Below are 21,088 nucleotides of genomic sequence, written 5' to 3' on the forward strand. Positions count from 1 at the left end.
ACAAATAAACAAGGGAACTCACCTGTAAATGGCTATGCACTCAACATGCTAGGGTATCTGTTTATGGTCATTGTTGTATGATGGACGCTCCTAAAGCCATTATATTTACAGTCCCTCTATTCATGTGTTCATACGCTTGAAGACATGTTTTTATTCAAGTGCATTGTCACAGTTACAGTAAAATACCAGGTGAACAGAAGTACCACAGGTCAATGAGCCGTGGTCTTTGACAATTTATGACAAACTGAAGGTAAATGTGGGAATGAGATCTTCTGGTCTTGAGCATTCCGACAGATCCACAGGATATCTTTTTCCAAAGATGTGTCTTATTCCAAAGTGTCCTGCCTCATATCCCCTTTAATTTGTGAGATGTAGATATTTTACCCTGTCTGCTATTTCCATGTCCATAATTTCCAGAGTCATAGGATTCATATCTTTTAGTATCAAGGGTGATGATTCCCACTCAGCACCAAATTACTCAATTTTCCTCTCCAGCTCTCCTGGCAAAGGGAGGCAAAGGTTAATCTTCTTAAGAGATGACTCTTTCCAGCCTCCTCTGCCTCTCACATGGTACCCCACTGGGACCCGCGGAACAGAAATAGTGAGGTGCAGATGAACACCATCTAGCAGTTTAACTGCTAGCAGCTGAGAAGGCCCTAGCTAGACTCTCCAATGGTAATGCTGTTTTAAGTATTAGACTTTGTTCAGCTACATTCAGCAGACGGATGAGTTGAGATGGATATTTGTATTCACAGACAGCTAAACTCAGTTGGCCTTTGAAGTTAATCCACTTTGGGTTCCAGCACCAGGGCCATATGAGGTCATGAGGTAGTTAATGGTTCAGGTCAGGTCATCTCCATCCATAGACAGCTCTGTTCAGATGTTCAGATGCCTCTTTCAGCAGAGCCCCATGCATTCTTACCAGCCTTGATCTCGAGCCAGCATGGCCCAAAATACCGTGCTGTCTAAGGACTAGTTGGCACTTTTAACTTATTGGACTGGATTGACATTCATGTTTAAACAACTTGCCGCTGTACCAGGCTCAGTGGTCTGAGGGGACTGGAGTTGCTGTTTTTTTTCTCTCTCACTCCAGAGCAGTGTCTGTGGGGCTGTGCTTTTGTCAGCTCTGAAAAGGACACCTGAATGTTGATGTCTCTTCTAGAAGGATGTGACATCAGTACTTCCATTTTGATCCCAAATCCGTGCTTTGACATCAAAGCTTAGTTCTCGCCTTTCCTGTCGGGGGACTCCAGTGCGATTCCCATCGGGGTGGCTGTTGGAATTAAAAACAATCAGCCGTATTAGACAGAATGAGAAGAGGGAGAGAGTTCAAAGTGACTTTATAGAATATGCCTTTACGACTCCTTTATGTGAGATATTTTTTCACGAGAGGACGGATATTCTGTCCTAAATTTCGCTCACTTATCCTTTTCATCCCAGCACAGCACCCAGCAGCAGCCCATCCCATACACAGTGTACTAATGTGGCCAACCTTAGGCTTGGTTTATTATTAAGGCTGGTAGAAAAGCTTTACAATACGGCAAGAGAGGAGACTGTGCTAGCGACCAAAGTTCAGTCCCACTGGGATTGTGTAAGAGTTTGCTGTGCCACTTGCAAGAGTGGGAAAAAATGAATTTATGTTTCAGTTCACAAATGCATAATACATTTCTGAGGGGACTAATATATTATATGATATATAACATATATTATGTGTCTTTTTTGTGGAATGTAAGTGAAAAAGAATATTCTTATAGGACAAGAAAGACTATCTATCTCTCTCTCTTTCTCTCTCTCTCTCTCTCTCTCTCTCTATATATATATATATATATATATATATAAAAATTCTAATCAAAGTCTATACAATAAAAGAAGACATTAGTTTAACTCCAAACTCCGCACAACATGCACAGTAACTGTATTGACCCTGAGCCCCTCTTGGATGCCTCACACTGTCGGTGTGCACGGAGGGCGGGAGCGGCGCGCCGCATTGTAAAGCAGTGTGCTCTCCTCGCCTATTGATTTATTGTTTTGTGGCTAAATTCGTTGGCAAGGCGAGAGGTCAGACACGGTGACATCCATCAACCATCCAATTGGGGTGTGGTAATGGAGCTCGTTGGTAGAGGTCGAGGGTGGGGGGGTGTGGGGGGGGGGGGGGGGGGGGTGAGGGAGGGAGTTGAAGAGAGAAAAAAGAGCAGAGAGAGGAGAGATCTGACTCCTGTTGTCTCGGGGGCGTAGGCCAAGCCAGAGCAATCGGACGGGGTCAAGGTTCGGCTATGTCCGGTCGCACATCACGGGGGTAGAGGGAGTCAGGGGATTGGTGGTGGTGGTGGTGGTGGTTTGGGGGATAAAGGTGAATCCTAAACGTCCGTCTCCGAGCAATTGGGTTTTTTTTTTGCATCTGTAGAAAAACTCTTTCAAATCAATCTAAAGAGCATTTTTCTCCTTCTCCCACTGGTCCTCCAGGCTACTGTGTCTGTGTCACTCCTTCTCTTGTTGTGTCTTTCCTACCGACACTGTCCATCTCTGGCAGATTAGCTGGACTCATGAGCAGTATGGTCTCTCTGTCCTCGATGTGCTGCTGTAATAATGTCCATCTTTCATGTCCAGATAGAGACTCACCTCTTCTTCCTCTGAGAAATGGCAAATTTCACTAGCCAGCCAGAAACATGTAAGCTTTCACTTAAAGTGACCCGGTCCGTTGTTTTGGGTTCCACTCAGAATAGACGAGGTGTGTTTAAACCTGTCACGTTGTCACAAAGACACGTGCCGTAACAAATATATGCGCTGATGCTCCTTTTTGAGACCCAGCGATCAAGCTGTTTTGCAATAATACTGAAGCTCGGTGGTGTGCTTTCTGTGCTGTTCAGCATATAACAGAGCCATTCAAGTCTTGCCGCGGCTATTCAGTATCATGGTCATGTTCCACCACAAAGCAGACAAGATGACTGAGGCAGTTAACATACCTTTTGATGCTCAAGGACAAACAGTTGTTTATGCTGCACTTTCCTCATATCAGCCTAAAATGTAACTTCCTGTATGTCGCTTTTTTCCCCCCCTTTCCTTTTCCAGGCTCGAGGGGTCCTTCTACGAGGTCATGTCCGTGGACTTTGAGATTGACAACTTTATCAACCTGAAGTCCACCCAGACTATCCGATGGCAAATTGAGTATCCGGCCGTGGGCCTGCAGGCAGAGGTCCTCTCCCATATCTACATCAGCCAAAGGGACATTCGGGGCATAGTGCCTCTGGCAGAGGTAAGACTTGTTAAGTGCCTTTACTGCGGGAGCTCACCAGGCACAGCTCTATGGAGCACTGCTCTGGACATTCAGTTCTATTTTGTTTTATCATATGCCTGCTTTATTTGGTTTAGCTTTCTACAGTAGTGCCTTGTATCCTTTTATTGATGGCTTGGATTCACTGGCATACATAGAGGCACCAGAGGAGAGGTTTGAGAGGTTTGCCTTGTCTTTTAGGAAAGTGGAAAATTAGGGGGGGGAAATGCAGTTTTTGCAGTCGACTTTTATTTCATTGCATGTCCAGTTAGTCGTTGACGATAAGAACTCCTCTTGTGTCGGCTGATCATGAAGGCCAAATTCCCTTAATGTTTAATGGATAAGTTTCGGCGATTTCTCATAATACCCTGCTCGTATTCTTTCTGCAATTCCAGGCCTTAATGTGTAGACCTAGCCCACCAGGCAGGCCTCGGGCAAGTTGAGTAAGCCATCGTTTTCCAAGAGCAGCGCAAACACCCCGTATTTGAGTCTCTTAATTTGTGACACCGTGCCATTTTTAACAGGGCTCTCGTTTTCCACTCGTTTAGCAGCGAGTGGTCAGGGCCAGAGGGGAAGACCTCCTAAATGTCACGGGCGCCCATCATTTGCACAGCCCTGGTGCCGCGCCCGCGTGTCTGTGCTGCACTATCACACGTTGCCATCTCTTAATAAGGAGCCGGCAACTTTCTCATTGGGCTTAATGACCAGACCTCGCCGCCCCCGAGCTCCGCTCACTCAACTTTGTTAAAGGTCAGGATGTGTTCTCTCCCCAACCTTTGCCACAAGCATTCCCCCTACACACACAGAGGCAGACACACAAACACACACACCTCTGCCACAAGCATTCCCCCTACACACACAGAGGCAGACACACACACACACACCTCTGCCACAAGCATTCCCCCGACACACACAGAGGCAGACACACACACACACACACACACACCTTTGCCACAAGCATTCCCTCTACACACACAGAGGCAGACACACACACACACCTTTGCCACAAGCTATCCCCCCTACACACGCACACACTCTCACACACACCTCTGCCACAAGCTATCCACCCTACGCACACACTCACACACACACACACACACACACACACACACACACACACACACACACACACACCTCTACCACAAACGTTCCCCCCTACACACACAGACACAGACAGACACACACCTCTGCCACAAGCATTCCCCTACACACACACACACACACACACACACAGATACACACACACACACACACACACACACACACACACACACACACACACACACACACACACACACACACAGATACACACACACACCTTCCCGCTGCCCTCTGTAGTGCATCTGGGCGGCAGCTGGTGGAGAAGAGAGGTGGCAGGCGGTGGTGGCGTCCGAACGGAGCGCTGTCTCTCCCCGCGCCCGGTGCACCGCGCTGCTGTTTGTCTCTGCCACTGGCCTGCCACCGCCGCGCCGTCTGGCTGACAGCGACAGACCTCCCCGTGGGGAGGTGGAGGTGTTGCTTCCTGACCTTGTCCTCTCTGTTTATCAAAAGAGGGGAGGCAAGAAATATCAAACTGAAGACAACAGCAAGGGACAGAGTAGGGCCGTCAGGTATAATGACTACCTGTATGGCCACCAGGTAAAAGGACTACCTGTATGTCCGTCAGGCAAAAGGACTACCTGTATGGCCATCAGGTATAATGAGTACCTGTATATCCATCAGGTAAAAGGACTGCCTGTACAGCCGTCGGGTAAAAGGTCTACCTGTATGTGGGCTGTGGGCTGTGGGCTGTGTTGTCCTCTCAGGGAACAGTAAGTGCTATATATTGCCATCTATGCCACATTCTCATAACATTAGTGTCTTGAATACATTTATTTGAACTTGTATTTTTAGCTAGCTATGCAAAAGCAATATTCACTGATATTAGATTGGTTACTCCTGACAATTGCTCTGTCCTGAAGAGGTGCACAAAGCATCAATAAAGTACAGTAGCGCCTGTGAAATTCAAGCCAGAAACTAAATGGGTGATATCATACATGCATATGGCAGATAACGGCAGTGCGGGCTCACAATGATACAACCCATTTGGATCCCTGAAAGTTTTATAACATTTCAACATCGAGTCTCACTCACATAATCTCATTTCCTGAGATATTTTGCATCTAAATTTGCCAAGGTGGAGATCAGAGATAATTTAAAACATTAGATTTTAATACTTCCTCTCCAGATGAGACAGGAAGATTCTCTCCGACCGAGCACAATTTAATACCTTGCCACAAATGTGAAAATGTGATCTTACTCGCGCGGGTGGTTTGAAGGTTAGAGGTGGTTGGGATGCTCTCAGAGCTGATGATGGCCTGGTGATGACATGGCTTCTGGAGAGGCAGAGAGAGGGTCCAATCTAGTCATCTGGAGAGGTACCAAGATGAAAGCGCTGAGAGGCTGGGGGGGAGATCTCACTAGATCTCCACTCTCATCTGGATTAGCGCGGGGTGCTGGACTTCCACTGGCGCCATTAAGGACGGCCAATTGAACACCATCTTGACTTGAGCACAGCAAGGCTTGGCAAGAGTGTCCACACAGCCAAGACTGTAACCAAGAACAGTGTGTGTGTGTGTGTGTGTGTGTGTGTGTGTGTGAGAGAGAGAGAGAGAGAGAGAGAGAGAGAGAGAGAGAGAGAGAGAGTTAAGTGTTTCATTGGTTCATATCCAAGTAGCCTATTTGCATGCAGATATAGACACATATTCTCTCTCTCTCTCTTTCTCTGAATTTTAAGGATTTTAGGTCATCATGATATACTATATAAAATATGATTCAGATAGAAAAAAAAAACCCTGGAGACTACTTTTGAGTTTTCCTGTTTTCAAACAGTATCAGGTCCTGTTTTTGGTCATTTGGTAAAGAGAGGTCCTCCTGAAACTACCGTCCATTACGTGTAATTTAGCTCCCAGTGCTGAAAGCTGGCTTTTTATATCGAAGAGGCCTAGGAAGAGGTGCATTTTGGGTACCTTTGACTTGAAAGGCTGTGATAAATGGGATCTGTGTGGCTGTTGCTTTATCTTTAAAGCATGGTCATTACTCTGCTTGGGGCTTGTTATGGTACTTTTTTGTCCCTTGCTCAACAGAATACTCTCTCACCTCTTTTTTTTCACTCCATTTCAACATGATTATTGGTCCCCCATCTCCTCTCTCTCTCTTTTGCTTTCTCCCCCTGCCTCTCTCTCTCTGTCTCTCTCTCTCTCTCTCTCTCTCTCTCTCTCTCTCTCTCTCTCTCTCTCTCTCTCCCTGTCTCAGTCTGTTTGTTTTTCCTTCAGAAATATGCCATATTTTTTTCTCTCCCCTCATGCTGATTTATGCGCTCGCAGTCCCAGCAGAGTCGACAGCAGCGCGGGGTGGATGATGCGTAATTAATTCTTAATTGGAACACTTGTTTATCTTTGTTGTTTGAAGATTCTGAAGAGGCGCGCTGGAATAACCAATGGGCCGGTCGGAGTCAGGAGGGGCGGAGCTCAGAGCTTGGCTGTTTAGACGGATCCCTCCTTAATTTGCATTCTTTTATGTGGAAGGCAAAAAAAAAAAAGAGAGAGAGAGAGAGAGAGAGAGAGAGAGAGAAAAAAAACAGTGTGGTGAAGTTTAAATTTAATAAAACGCAGTAAACTGTTTCAATAAAGAATACACCATAAAAAGTGAGTCGTGACTCGACTGCACAATCACTCCTGAGTTTAGCAAACACTATAGTTATTGCCTTATCCAGTTCTGTGTTTATTATGAGTTGGCCTTAATGATGGAATATTTCTGCCGGCTTTCTCCAGGGGTTTTCACGGAAATAAATAGTTTTCACTCTGTTAATAACCTTTAGATGCGTTTGTGCTGTATATGCCACACCTGAAGTTTAAACTTAACATTGAAGTTAAAATGGTGTGAAAATAAAATGGTGTGTTTCCTGCTCCGAGGACAACTGCATGTGATTATAGGATAAAGTGATGTCTCCTTTTTTAAAGGCCACCAAGAAGCGATTTTTTTTAATTTGTAAGGTGCGCGCCGTGATCTTTGCATCATAATTCACCCCCAGCTTCAAAAACCGCAATATCATCAAAATATGTTCGGTGTGGAAATGCATAATCTTCAAGTAAAGTGTGCGTTCGTTATGTTTTGCTCAGTCTCAGCCTCCAGTGGTGTTTTCGCATTCCCCTCCTGAAGGCTCGCGTGTCAATTGCTCATGCAAATCGGACGGAACCGGAATGTTCTCCACGGTCAGAGTCGCGGGTCGCACGTCGGATTCATTTCCTCTCCGGGGCAGGAGCACCCCCTGCAACCATCTCCCCGTGACTCCGGCGCTTTGAAGGCGAAGAAGGCCGCGGTCACGTCAAGTGCTAGATTATACGACGGACGCGCAGCGGCGGCGGCGGCGGCAGCTCTGTGGTGCTACGGGGACATCTCCCCCCCGACCACCGTCTCCATCTTATCTCCACTCTCTTATCTCCTGCACGGTAATGTCACCACACGGAGGCACGGACGGAGCCTCTCCACTTGCTCTCTGGCTCTGAAAAAAAAGCCCTGCCAGGATACACAAACGTCCTCTCCCTTCGCCTTTGCCTGCCACTTCAAAAGCGCTGTGCAGAACACGCCGACCTTACAGCCGAAACAACAGTGCCGCTGCAATCAAGGCCCAATTAATCATGTCATGTGTCAAGCAGGGGCAAACAGCAACCGGGTCATCAGGAGATTGGAGCCGGGGGGGTTGAGGGGGTGGGAGGGGTTCTGAAGTCCATTTCCATACGGAGCCAGCACTCCAATCAGTCAAGGGCTTATTAAGCTCCATCACTGTTCTAAGTACAGCTCCAGGCAACCTGCGCCAAAACCCCTTTGGTTTAATACTAAGGGGCTAAGTCGAGTACTGTATGTGTGTGTGTCTGTGTGTGTGTGTGTGTGTGTGTGTGTGTGTGTGTGTGTGTGTGTGTGTGTGTGTGTGTGTGTGTGTGTCCCTGTGTGTGTGTGTGTGTGTGTTCCAGTGAAAACAATGAAACTGGGACAGGTTGTGTGGTCATACTTGAGGGAGGCAATAGCACTGGCTGAAACTGAAGTAAAAACAAGCTGGCGGTTAAGGTGCTGGGCGTATTGACTTTATACTTTCAGAGGTATTTTTGTCGAGGGACATAAAATGAAGTCTGAGTGTATATTTAATGGAGTTGGAAATTAGAATTGGTGATGCCATAAGTTTAGTTAAAGTAAGTAAATAATAGAAAGGGAGAGAGACACTGAAAGGAAGAAAGAGATGAATGGACAGAATAAAGAAAGATGAGAAGGAAGGACGATGGTAAGGAAGGGGAAGAAGAAGGAAGGAAGAAAGATGGTAAGGAAGAGAGGAAGAAGAAAGGAGGGATAGTGAGGGGAAAAAGGAGGAGAAATGTACCCAGTGGAGCTGCTGGCAGGAGAGCGGAGCAGTGAGGAGAGAAAAAGGCTGTTTCAGACGAAATTAGGCAAGTTCTTAAAGTCAATTTGACAGACATGTAAAATGGAAAGCCCGGTGGAATTCCAACAGAAGCCTGCTTTAATAGGCCCAGTGGGCGTCGGCAGCGCTGCTCTCTAATGCAATTAGAGGCTTTGGAAATTGAAAGAATGATCCTCCTGTGGATGTTCAGATGGGCCATTAGGTTTCCTATCTACAAAATGTCTTCATCCTTTATCTCCATTCTCCTTCTCTCCTCAGAATTTCCCCTTCTTCTCCTTTCTCCCTCTCTCTATCTGTCCTTCCCTCCCTCCCCCCTCCTCTCTCTCTCTCTCTCTCTCTCTCTCTCTCTCTCTCTCTCTCTCTCCATCTCTCTCACTATCCCTCTCGGTCTCCCACTTCGCGGCTGCCAGCCATTATTATTCCCGCTCTCTCTCTTTCTCATTAGCCAAGAAGAGCCGACGCGAGGCAGAGTTACCGTAGCTCTTGTTGTAGTGGGCTACAGCGTATTTATCATGGGCGTGAGCAAGGGGCTGCCGCGTGTTGTTTTAATAATGCGGCATGATGAATGGCCGTTTCCCCGCGGGTCACTATAACGGCGGCGTGGACGCTCGTTCGGCGAGAACGTCACGCAATCAGACGCGCCGCTCCGTGTGTAAATCGAGGTGCCTCGCATGCTCCTGTCGCTGGGGTAACGGTCGGAACTCTGGTGGGGTGCCTCGAGTGAGATTCCCCCCGCGCGCAACAAGACAGATCCCCCTCTGACAAAATGGATTGCCTTAGGTGTGCTTACAGGGCACGCTTGACTTTGTTGTTCACGGGTTACATGTCATAATCAATCATACCTTTGTGGTGTACGCCGCAATCACGGCACGCTCTTTAAAAAGAACGCCTTTTTACCTCCGAAGATTTAAGGGCGGTAGCTCAGCGGATACCAGGAAATAGTCCTTTCAGTGCGCATTTACCTAATTAAATCTGAGTTTATAGACTGTAACTATGTTAATAGCTGGAGGTGCCCCAGAATGCTGCAGCGCAATGCTAAAATATGGGTGAGAGTGTTTCGATAAATAGAAGTATAATGCATCGACGCTGTGTTTTTTTTCCGCTCTCTCTTTAATGGTGTGTTATAATCAGCCATCTGCACACAATTATCATCGACTTCTCTGCTTTTAAAGGGTGTTATTGAGTTTGTCTCGAGAGAGAGGGAGCGAGCCAATGCACTGACCTCTTCGGCGTGTTTGTGTTGATTTTATAGACTCTGTCACTTTCAATTTAAATGGGGGGAAATTGGGTTAGCGGGATGGTAATTGGCATACCCATTTGCAAGCTTACAAATAACCGTCAGCCGCGCGGACGTCTATAGGCTAAGTCATTTTGAAGACGGGGAGGTGAGAAGTCGAGACTTCGGCGTCGTAGGCGTAATTAAAACTCATCATCTCGTGGGGGGAGGGTGGTGGGGTTTAGGGGGAGGGTGCGGGTGCAGCTCTAAAGCCTGTCAGCAGCCCTGGTGGTAGCCACCAACCACCCACTCACACATCCTCCCCGCTAACTGGCGGTCACTACATCCCCCCCAGGGCGATTCATTAGCACTGCTGCCCTCCGTGACCGGGCGAGGGCCCCTCAGCTCAGGGCTGCCACCGGACCACGGGTCAACTGGTAGGGGTCAGAGCTTAGGGCTGCTTACAGTTCGGGCCTTCAGCATGACCGCTCCTGCTTTTCGTGACGACGGCAGGAATGCATAGAGAGCAGTAGCGTAGCTGCTAATAGACGAGCTGTAATTAAGATTGTCACCCAGCTAATTGTCAATTACTTCTGTACCATCGGTCTCAGACGGAGTGGGTTTTTATCTGTTTCGGGCAGACTTCCCAGACGCCTCCCTGCTCCCCCCACCCAAATATTTCACCACTTTCTCTACCTCTGACAACTTGCCCTGTGGATCTTTTTCTGTGCCTTTTGACTTCAAAGCAAGTTAGATTGCTTCATAATTTGCTTGGGTGAAATGGAATTGTGAGCAGAATATATGTGTGTGTATGTGTGTGTGTGTGTATGTGTGTGTGTGTGTGTGTGTGTGTGTTTGTGTGTGTGTGTGTGTGTGTGTGTGTCTGTGTGTGTCTGTGTGTGTGTGTGTGTGTGTGTGTGTGTGTGTGTGTGTGTGTGTGTTTGTGTGTGTGCACGTTGTGTCTGTCAATGTGTGTGTGTGTGTGTGTGTGTGTGTGTGTGTGTATGAGAGTGTGTGCATGTGTGTCTATGCTTTGTTTGCAATTCTGCAGGGGAGATTTTCAGTAAACAGTTTAGGAATGTTCAATGTTCTCTGGGCCGTAGACGGAGACGAGGTCCTGAAAGGATGTCATCAGGGGTGCATTTGTCATTTCACACAGCCAAGCGGGGTTCCAATTTCATTCATTTGAATCCGGCGCATGTGATCTGCCATTTTTAAACGCCAGCATGTGTTCCCACCACCACCACCGTCGTCAAACCCCCCCCCCTCTCGTAACCCCCCTCGTCCTCGCTCAATTGTCAGAGTTCACTTATTTTCATCTAAACAAGGACTCGGCCGCCGTTGTGGAACAAATAAGCGATGCATTAAGGCAGTTAAATCTAAATTTGTCTCCTGCGTGGCGCGGTGCGGCGCGGCACGGTGCAAGCTGGGGGCAGGAGCGCTGGATGCACTTGGTGTGTTTAATGGGTCCACAGTAAATCGCTGCTAAGTGCCTTTACCAATTTGCCCCTCACACAGCTCAGGAGAGTAAAACAAGGGAGACAGAAGATGCATGGCTACAACGGAGGGGGAAAAAGAGAGAGAGAGAGAGAACCCGAGAGGAGGATGAGGGCTGGAAGAGGGGAAAGATAGAGGAGAAAGAGAGAGAGAAGGAGGGAGAGGGACAGAGAGAGAATGGGAGAGAGAGAGGGACAGAGTGAGAGTGAAGGAGGGAGAGAGAGAGAAGGAGGGAGAGGGAAAGAGAGAATGAGAGAGAGAGGATCAGGGCTGGAAGAGGGCAGAGAGAGAGAAGGAGAGAGAGAGAATGAGAGAGTGAAGGATGGAGAGAGAGAGAAGGAGGGAGAGAGGAGGCAGAGAGAGAGACCTAAGGAGGGAGACGGACAGAGAAAGAGAGCAAGAGAGGGCAGAAAAATGGTGGGAAAGATCAATTATTTTTCAAATTGCTGTGGAGGGCTTGGGGAAGGAAAGGAAGGGAAAGGGGGCATCGGAGAGAGAGAGAGGAGAAAGAGGGTGCACGGTGGCGGGCTCTGTTGTGCACTTAACACGGGTGGGTGTGTGCCAAACAGCTACACACTTGTTAGGGAGATGAAAAGGCAAACTCTTAGGCGGCTTGAAATATTGATGGCGAGAATGTCCCTGCGGTGGTCCTGCGTTAAAATTTAAAAAGACATTCCCCACGCAAACGAGAGGAAAAAAAAAAGAGACGAGCGCAATCCCCGCTCCGCTGTTGCCCCGGCCGCACGAAAAAAACAAAACAAATTCGAGACCGCTCCGGCGATAGGCTGAGACATCACTAATGCAGTCATAACACAATGGTTCCTAATTGGAAATGTGGACAGTGATAGAAAGAGTGTGAACTAAGCCAATAATCTACTGCTTACGAGAGGGAAAAGAAGTGCAGAGGTGTAATCACTCACCCCCCTCGCCTGAAAACAGACTCGGCTCTAGCAGCAGGTTCAGAGACGTACCCACACTATTTATGTGGCCTCTTTGGGTCTTTTCACCAAACGAGCGATAGCAATTAAAACGCTTGAGCCTTGTTTGTTTTCTGCTTTCCCCCCCTCCCCCCTCCCCCCTTCCAAACATTTAATCGTTTGAGTTTTGTCCTCTTGAGCTTGTTAAAACATTGTTTTACAATCTATCACCATCATAAGACTGTCACAATAATGAGCCAAATGAATATGAGACCGATGGCGCAGGATTGGGTCCTTTCTGAGGGGACCTTTCTCCTTTGTTGTGTCACCTGATTGCTTTCTGCAAGTTTTGGCCCTTAATGAGAAATAATTGGCTGCTCAAGCCGCCTAGAACACAATAGCACGACACGAGCGCCAGCTCTAATGATAATAACAGCAATTGGAAAGCAGTTTGATGAATGCTTTCTTGGCAAAGGGACGGTTTTGATTATTTCGCGTTAAATGCTATTACTATTGAGCAAAGCAATGTCATTTGGTTTAAGTGACATTTATTGAGTGTCATTGTTGGAATGTGTCTGCGCCATCTCTCGGTGCTTTGTCAAGCAGTCGTCAATGAAAACACTTGGAACAGGAATTAAGTGTGACAGTATCCCACAAGCTAGAGAGAAAGAGAGAGAGAGAGAGAGTGTGTGTGTGTGTGTGTGTGTGTGTGTGTGTGTGAGAGAGAGAGAATTTGTGTGTGTGTTTGTGTACAAACATGATTTCCACATTCACATCCACTACAAATACAGTACAAATCATAATGTCTGTGATACTACACCTCCTGTACTGTATGTCTGTCCCCTTAGCAAGATGTGTTTTCAGTCCCTGGCTCCCGGTCACCCACCTAGTGGCCCAGCACGCCCCCTCCAACCCAATTAGCCAAAAGTAGCCAGCTGAATCGAAGTGTCTGTCACACAAGGGCACCGGCCTTAGGCTTTCACATCCAACCCCTCGTTAACCAATTAGCCTGGCATTTGATTAGCTTCAGTAGCCCCGTGTTTTCCAGCATTTTCCGCGTGCACAGCAATCGACCAGACAGAAATGTTAGTCATTATTGGCCTGTAATGAAATGCATTTTTTTTTTTTTTTTTTTTTTTTTTTTTTTTTTTTTTAAGCACGGGTGCCTGAGCAGCCCTACGCGTACACGCCGCAGTGCTTTTTGTCTCCGTACACACAGACGCAGGCCATTACCTATTCCCTCCTCTACTATTTATGAATACGTCTCGGCTGCGTGCGTGCTCGCTCAGCACACGGAGGTAAATACATCACTGGTTCCTCGGTGATTATGTGCAGTCCGCTGTGCAGTGCAGTGCAACCCTCCTCTGTTTCTGTCCAGAGTCTGGGAGAAGTTGGTGAGCCATTCTGTTCGGATAGATAGATAGATCACTAATTCAGGCCCGAGGTCTCGACGATGCTTTATTGATGGCTTCGGGGTCACTCGGTCCGAGCCACGGGGACCGCTGCCCTCTTTCGCCGTGTTTGTCAGGACGGTTTTCTTTTGGAAGTCCTGGAGTGTTGTTGTATTTCTGTTCAGTGCGGTGGTACATGCCGTGGTCCTTCGTACTGACTGAACTCACACAACAGTACAAGTCCAACCCAATCTCACAGTGAAGTGAGCTTTTTTTTTTAACCACTTCTCCCATGGGATTGGTGTGACTGCTCCTCCAGTGGATTCAGCAAAAAGTCGTGAACAGTTATGAATAATGAAGTCTGAGAGGAAGGCTACACTGACAATATTTAAAGTTAGGCAGAAGTGGAGAATTCTAAAATATGATATTACTTTATTGTCAGTTTACACTGAGATCTCATCACATACTGAATTGCATCACATTGTCTTTGTACTTGTAACACAATACTGTGTACCATAACAGTTAAGTTGAATCTAATCTAATCTAAAATACACCTGTACAAATACATGTAACAATTCCATAACTTACGACACATTACCTACAGTAGTATCCGCTGGATTAAGAACACATTGGCTTTGTTGGTTCGACTAAGTATATTGGTGGAAAAAATCATTTTTATGTCTCTTCTGTGCGAAAGAAAGAACTCTAAAATGCCTGTTAGAGGGCAAAAGCTCACACACAAAAGGAAAACGATAATGGTAACATAATGGTAAAATAAAATACTGACAGGATCAGATTTCAGCACTGATGCTACACTCTTTTAGTAGCTCTTGCCAGTACACATTTAGTCTCGTCTACAAAACAGTCTTGAACATAATGTTGTGCATGCTACACAATTGATAGCTACATTTTCTGAGATACATTTTGACTAGTAGCACTCGTGCAGTGGAGAGAGAAATGGTTTCAGATAAGTGGATTACTGGCAGTTGGCAGACCACAAAATATGATCAAGGGTCACAATTGATTTGGGCTCAGGAGCACTCACAGTCTCCAAATGGGCAGAAGACACTGGCTAATAAGCCCAGCTGTGCTCCGAGCTCCTCACTCAACGGCCCTCTCGAACAGGCTGGCATCGTAATGACATGCCAAATGCCAATTTATTTACGGAGCTGATTTAGGCCTATCCTTTTCAGAGGCGACGCTCACTGCCTTTTGTCAGCGTGTGCGCGGTGAAGAGTTTCTAGCAGGAAGTCACGGCTTTTTGGAGTGCCTCGCTTGCGACGAGAGTTTCCTGGAGTTCAGCGCGCGACGAGAAAAACTATCAGTTAGTCCAGCGTGGCGACAAGAGCCTTAATTTGGATGGTGATGCTGGCTGCTCCTCCTAATGGCGCACCTTGTGCCAGATGCGCTGAAGATTTACCAGGGTGCGTTTAGTTGTGTACGCTTTGTTCACTCTCTGTGTGTGTGTGTGTGTGTGTGTGTGTGTGTGTGTGTGTGTGTGTGTGTGTGTGTGTATGTGTGTGTGTGTACTGTATGTGTGTGTATGTGTGTATATGTGTGTGCGTGTGTGTGCGTGTGTGTGTGTGTGTGTGTATGCGTGAGAGAGAGCTTGTGTCTTTGTGTACCAATTAAATAGCATGTCGTCCCTAAATAAATGTCATGGTCTACCCTAAGAGAGTAAATTGGTTGGTGTAAGGTGTAAACAGGCGCTGGACCGTGGCGATAGTGAGGACCGTTAGAGGAAATCAGATGCATGAAGCTAAGGGGGCCGGGGGCTCAGGCAAGTCACAAAATTAAATCCCCAATTTCTCCAGACGGACTCGCAGCGATAGCCCACTCACGTGTTATCTGAGCTGTGAAAGGAGCTGACAAAACAAGACGCATTATTATGTCTGCCAGGTTAGGTTATGTAACATAATGAAAATGATTTTTTTCCCTCCCCACAACACAGTGCCACACATGAAACTTTCCCAGTAAGAATTGCTTATTGTGTTGATGATGCTGATGACACAACTACTGCTAACTCAAAACATTCTCCTTTTTCTGAGTGGGTATTATATGTTAGTCATCACTCCTCTTTCAAGAAGTACCCAGAAGATATTGGATATTATTATGCATTTTTCTAAACATTATCAAATGTTAGAGTATGTTTCCTATTCCAGTTGTCTTTCTATAAAGAGTTGCAGTATTAATTAACTATTAATTAAAATAATTAACTAATACATTTTTACCCCATCTTTTCCATGGCCCCTTTTGACATGCATCCATGTATCACAATTTGCGTGGCATCTTCATAACACTGTAATCATAATGATCTGATTGGATCAGATACTGTAGGTCTTTCTCCGCGCCCTCGTTCTGCTCTGTACAGTAGGCCTGCTCCTGTCGAGGAGGCCTCGCTCGAGTCTCTGAGGCGGTCATGGTCCGATTAGTCTCAGTAGAACCGTACGCTCGCTAATGCATTGGTTGCACGCAGGTGACCAGTCAAACTGCGTTATCTCTATCCAGTGCCACAGACAACAAGCTGCTGCTTTTGAAGATTGCACAATGCATGTCATGTGGGGGAGCACATAGTAATTTGCTGGGACAAGCGTGAAATATTCCCCATTCCTCTTCCCCTTTTTTCTCTTTCTCTTTGGAGACATCAAAAGGATTGTACATTTCCTGAAAGTGTGAAATATATTTGCACAACTGATGTGAAGAGATTAGCGGTAAAGTCCTGTGACTATCATTTATTGCAGCGTAGAGAAATGGTGTTTTTTGACACCTTAATCGGTGTGGTCAAATGATTTGATGTTGCGACAGATTAAAATGGACGCAGCACTCTGAAGTCAAAGCGCTAACCCAAAATGGGAGCCTTTGAGGGTGAGTTTGTGAATGTAAAGAAAGACTCCCTTTGCTCCAGTTTGATAGGGTAGTAAGTATGTTTGTTTTGTAACTGAAACTGGGTACACATGTTTTAAGTACAACATTTTGCCTGTGGTCTGATGTAATGATATAGATGAGGCTTTGTTGATTTCATCAGATCAAAGATCTTGTTCGCTTTCAGCCTTAGGTTAGTCCATGTAGAGTACACATGCAGCAATAGCCATGACAAGACATTTCCTATTCATGTCTACTTTTGCCGTAGGGAAAAATTACAGCTCTTACTTATCCTCTCATCTCTAACCACTACTTAATACTTTAGATTTCATATCCACTATCTTTAGCGTTTAGCGTTTACATAAAGACAATCAAGCTTATTTGGCTATAAGAATGGGGGGGTGGGGGTGGTTGAGTACTGAAACCCTCACCTCTTCAGCGTGTTGTAGTATTGTATGTAACAAATCACAATGTACCTTTGACATCACATTGACATCAATGTTAATAAGTAATTAAAAGTAATTAATTAGAGTAACTGGCACCTTATCATCCGAATAAAAACGGCTACGATACAGACTATACTCAAAGTAAACTTTACTGTAAATCAACTTTTCAGAAGTTGCTAATGAATTGCAGTCCCACTTAACCGCGCTCATATACTCTGCTGAGACCGACTGAGTAATTAATCAACTGATCATATAGTTTGCATGTGGCAATGGGGAGGCAGCACCTAATTGTTTGTTATTGCTCAGTTGGTGGCCCTTGGTAGAGCAGTGAGTCTATCTTGATTAGCGCTGCTGCTACAGTGCTCAGCTAGCCGCAAGAGGAATCAAAAGTTTTGCTGTATATATCTACTTTTTTCCCCACCACACTCCCATAAGGACCAACACTGCTACAGATTCGAGTCTGTAGCTCCCTGTTCAAATCAGCACTCTGGAGACGGAAACCGGGAGAGTCAAATATCAAGGGAGACGACGACGACGACTGGCAGAGTGAGGCGCTTGGATGTCACGTCCGTCTATGGAAATCACGCCGCAGTCCCTGATGCCGAAAAGGAACAAAGGGAATCTGTCGCTCTCCAGGAGAACGTCTCCTGGAAATGATTTGTAGATATCAGGAGAAGGAAGATGGATTCCTGTCTTTGCTAGACAGCAGCCTCACATGATGCAATACATACATAATACAGTTGTACTGAATAAAAGGCCTTAACATGAACCATAATCATGCATGTCATGCCTAAGGAGCTTCAGCAAAGATACATAGTATGATACAGTAGTTGGTTCAGTGTGTGTGTGTGGAAGTGAGATAAAAGCCTTTGCTCTAGGGAGTACATGGAGTAGGCAAAGGAGCTTTTACAGTAGGCACGAGTAAAATATTGCTCCCCTCCTCTCTTTTCCTCTCCTCTCCTCTCCTCTCCTCTCTTCTCTTCTCTTCTCTTCTCTTCTCTTCTCTTCTCTTCTCTTCTCTTCTCTTCTCTTCTCTTCTCTTCTCTTCTCTTCTCTTCTCTTTTCTTTTCTTTTCTCTTCTTATCTTCTCTTCTCCTCTCGTTGTCTGTGACCAGTGGAAACCCATTCTTTTGGTCCCTATCTTCCCCTGGCTTGGCTTGCAGTCTGTGTATGTGCGTGTGTGTCTATGTGTATGTGTGTGTGTGTGTGTTGCATGGCAGCGAGGTCGTCGGTGAGCCTCCTGCTGTAACACACGCGCTCGTAATTGCCACGGATACGGCTGATGGGGCCGTCCAGGCTGACCCGCTCTCTCAGAGCAATTACCGGGCTTTTCATAAAGTTGAAATGTCATTCCGGCTTGGCGACTCCGAACGGCCACCGGTCCCTCTGTGATCCAGCCTGGATAAAGCCGGAGGAGACTGTGTCACCTCCCCGGGGGGGGAGGGTTGGGGGGGGTTGGGGGGAAGTGTCGGGGTGGGCTGTCGCACATTAAATATTTATACAGTAAATACCAGAATTAATATGCGCCTAAATAACCACGGAAGGAGAGCTCATTGCTCATTCTGGAGAGGAGGGGGGCTCAGATTGTAATGAATAGCTAACGTCCTCACGTCAATGAGCGGGGGTCGTGATATTGATCCAGTAGCCTTTGTGTGCTTGTTATCATCTGCATAAATGCATAAATGCCACCCTTCAGATTATGCTCTTGCGCATTTTGAAGTGGCAAGTTTTTTTTTTTTTTTTTTCATTGTTTTGTTATGTTCTGAGCCAAAATTATTCATGCATGCAAGATGTGTTTGAGATAATATAACAGAAGTATAACCCAGTATTTCTGAGAGATTGGATTGGAGGAGAAAGTTAACAGAGTTAAGGTAGTAAGGTTAGATCTCCCTGACTTCAGTGCTTTCGGACAACACTGTTGTATGCTTCAGTTACAAATGCATTACTATTCTATGACATGCAGGGGTCTTACTAAGGTTTACGCATATCTTTACATATGCATAAACCCTCATACAATGAACCAGTGTATGTATACCAAGTGTATAGTGTGATTGTATAGGGCTACCGTATGTTCTGCCATTTTACAGGAATTACCAAGTAAACCTTTGATGAGGGTAAACAATGCTCATTTCTCTCTGTCTCTCTCCCCCCTCTCTCTCTCTCTCCCTCTCTCTCTCTCTCGCCCTCCCTCTCTCTCTCTCTCTCTCTCTGTATGTCACTCTTCATGTTTCTCAGGACACAGAGATCCTCAACACTGCCATTCTGACTGGCCAGCGCGTCTCCGTCCCGGTGAAGCTGGTGACGGTGGAGCAGGACGGCACCGTGAGGGAGGTGGACGGCATGGTGGGCTGCGCGTCCACCGATGAAGACGTGGTGAAGGTAGCCGACTCTTCCTCCGCATCCCCCCCCCCCCCAACACACACACACACACACACACACACACACACACACACACACACACACCGCACTCACTCAAGCTTAAATCCACACCATTGATCTTTGTCTTCTCTCTCTAGTTTTATCTCTCCCGGTGAAGATTCCCATCACATTTAATCTTGTTGCCTACCTCAAAGGGTATTACCGCTGTTGTTGTTGCACCGTGTAACCATACAGCCTGAGATGTAGGCCTACTCCTTTGTAGCATGGATCCACTAAAACGTGCATATGTATGCATGTTGTAAAAATAGCCCTGACAGAAGCACAATGCCATTTCGAGCTTTTTGGTTTGGCTTGACACGGTCCTGGACTCTGCCCAAAAAACAGAGGTTGGATCTTCCGACAGATTCAATATTGAAGCAATTTCCTGTTACAAGGAAGGAAGGTGGCTCTTTAAATACAATCAATACGGCCGAGCAAGAAGCGTTTTCCCTACCAGCAGAGAAGAAACTACAGCTACAAAGCGTGTTATTAGCGCTAACGTTTGCTTCTCAATTGCTGCCTTTGTCACCCGGGGCAAAGCACCGGAGCAGAAAGGATGTGTGTTACAAGGCCCGGGTGCCTCGGGTGGGAAATTGAACTGAAATTCCTTGTCAAGTTTGTCGCTTGGAAAAGATGAAGCAAACGGAACTGTGTGTGACCTAATTGACAACTGTAAACAGCCAACATGACAACCTACATTAGAGGCAAACAAATACCTTTGGCTTTGACAGATTTTCCTAGAGCCTTTTAACAGGGTATAATTTTCTCTCTGAAAGTGACCCAAGGGGAACTGTTGAATTTAACCTACTGGTAGTTATAACCACTTACCTTATTAAAATTGTCAATAGACTGTTACATTGACAATGCTGTTGTCAAAGGTAATAATTAAGGAGTTTTTAAGATGTACTATTTTCCCCAGCACATTGCATTAAAGGCTAAAAAATTGATGCCATTTTCTATTAAAAACATGAATGAAATAGGAACAGTAAAATGTTGTACTATACTGCTATGACCGCATTAGCAGCCTTCAGGATGGCTGACATGAGTTTAGATCGGCCTTCATAAATATGTATGTACACTTACCTCAGTTGCCCACGAAGGGCAAATGGAAGTTATCACATGAAGAGACCCCAGGACTACAGCATTACTAAATCATAATGTCATGTCAGAACAATCACCTGGTACAGCTCAGGTGGGAGAGGACGCAGGCGGGCGGCTCCGTGGATTACGCACGGAGGGGGCGGGGGGGGGGGGAGGGGGGGTGGGGGGGAGGGTGCGAGGGTTGCCGTGGTTTCCTGCGTTTCTTAATTGCGTTTTCATGGGCTGAAGGGTGGGCTCATGATGGGTGCCTCGATAAACACAAATAAACTTGTCAGCAGTGGTCCTAGAGGCTTAGCATTCAAATCCGCTGTTTAGCGGCGCGGCGTTAAGCGCCCGGCGTGGAGGGGTTACGCACGTAATTGGCTCTTGTGAAGATTCCCCCAGTAATGTCCGTCCTAATTGAATCTGACAAAGAGGAAGAGGGAGAGGTAGCTGGCGTCTGGGAAAGGAGGGGGTGTCTCTGTGTGTGTGTGTTTGTATGTGTGTGTGTGTGTGTGTGTGTGTGTGTGTGTTTGTT

The 21,088-nt window shown here is 46.4% G+C and overlaps 1 protein-coding gene across 1 annotated transcript in view; it reads left to right on the forward strand.

The window, feature by feature from the left end:
- Positions 1-21,088, forward strand: part of si:dkey-215k6.1 (transmembrane protein 132C) — a 92,883-nt gene that overhangs the window by 47,790 nt on the left and 24,005 nt on the right. Inside the window, exons 3-4 of the mRNA XM_062543867.1 lie at positions 3,070-3,253; positions 19,288-19,431. Of these exons, the coding sequence (XP_062399851.1) occupies positions 3,070-3,253; positions 19,288-19,431 (328 nt within the window). The remainder of the gene's footprint in view (positions 1-3,069; positions 3,254-19,287; positions 19,432-21,088) is intronic.

Source organism: Sardina pilchardus, chromosome 8, assembly GCF_963854185.1.
Source record: "Sardina pilchardus chromosome 8, fSarPil1.1, whole genome shotgun sequence".
NCBI lineage: Eukaryota > Metazoa > Chordata > Actinopteri > Clupeiformes > Clupeidae > Sardina > Sardina pilchardus.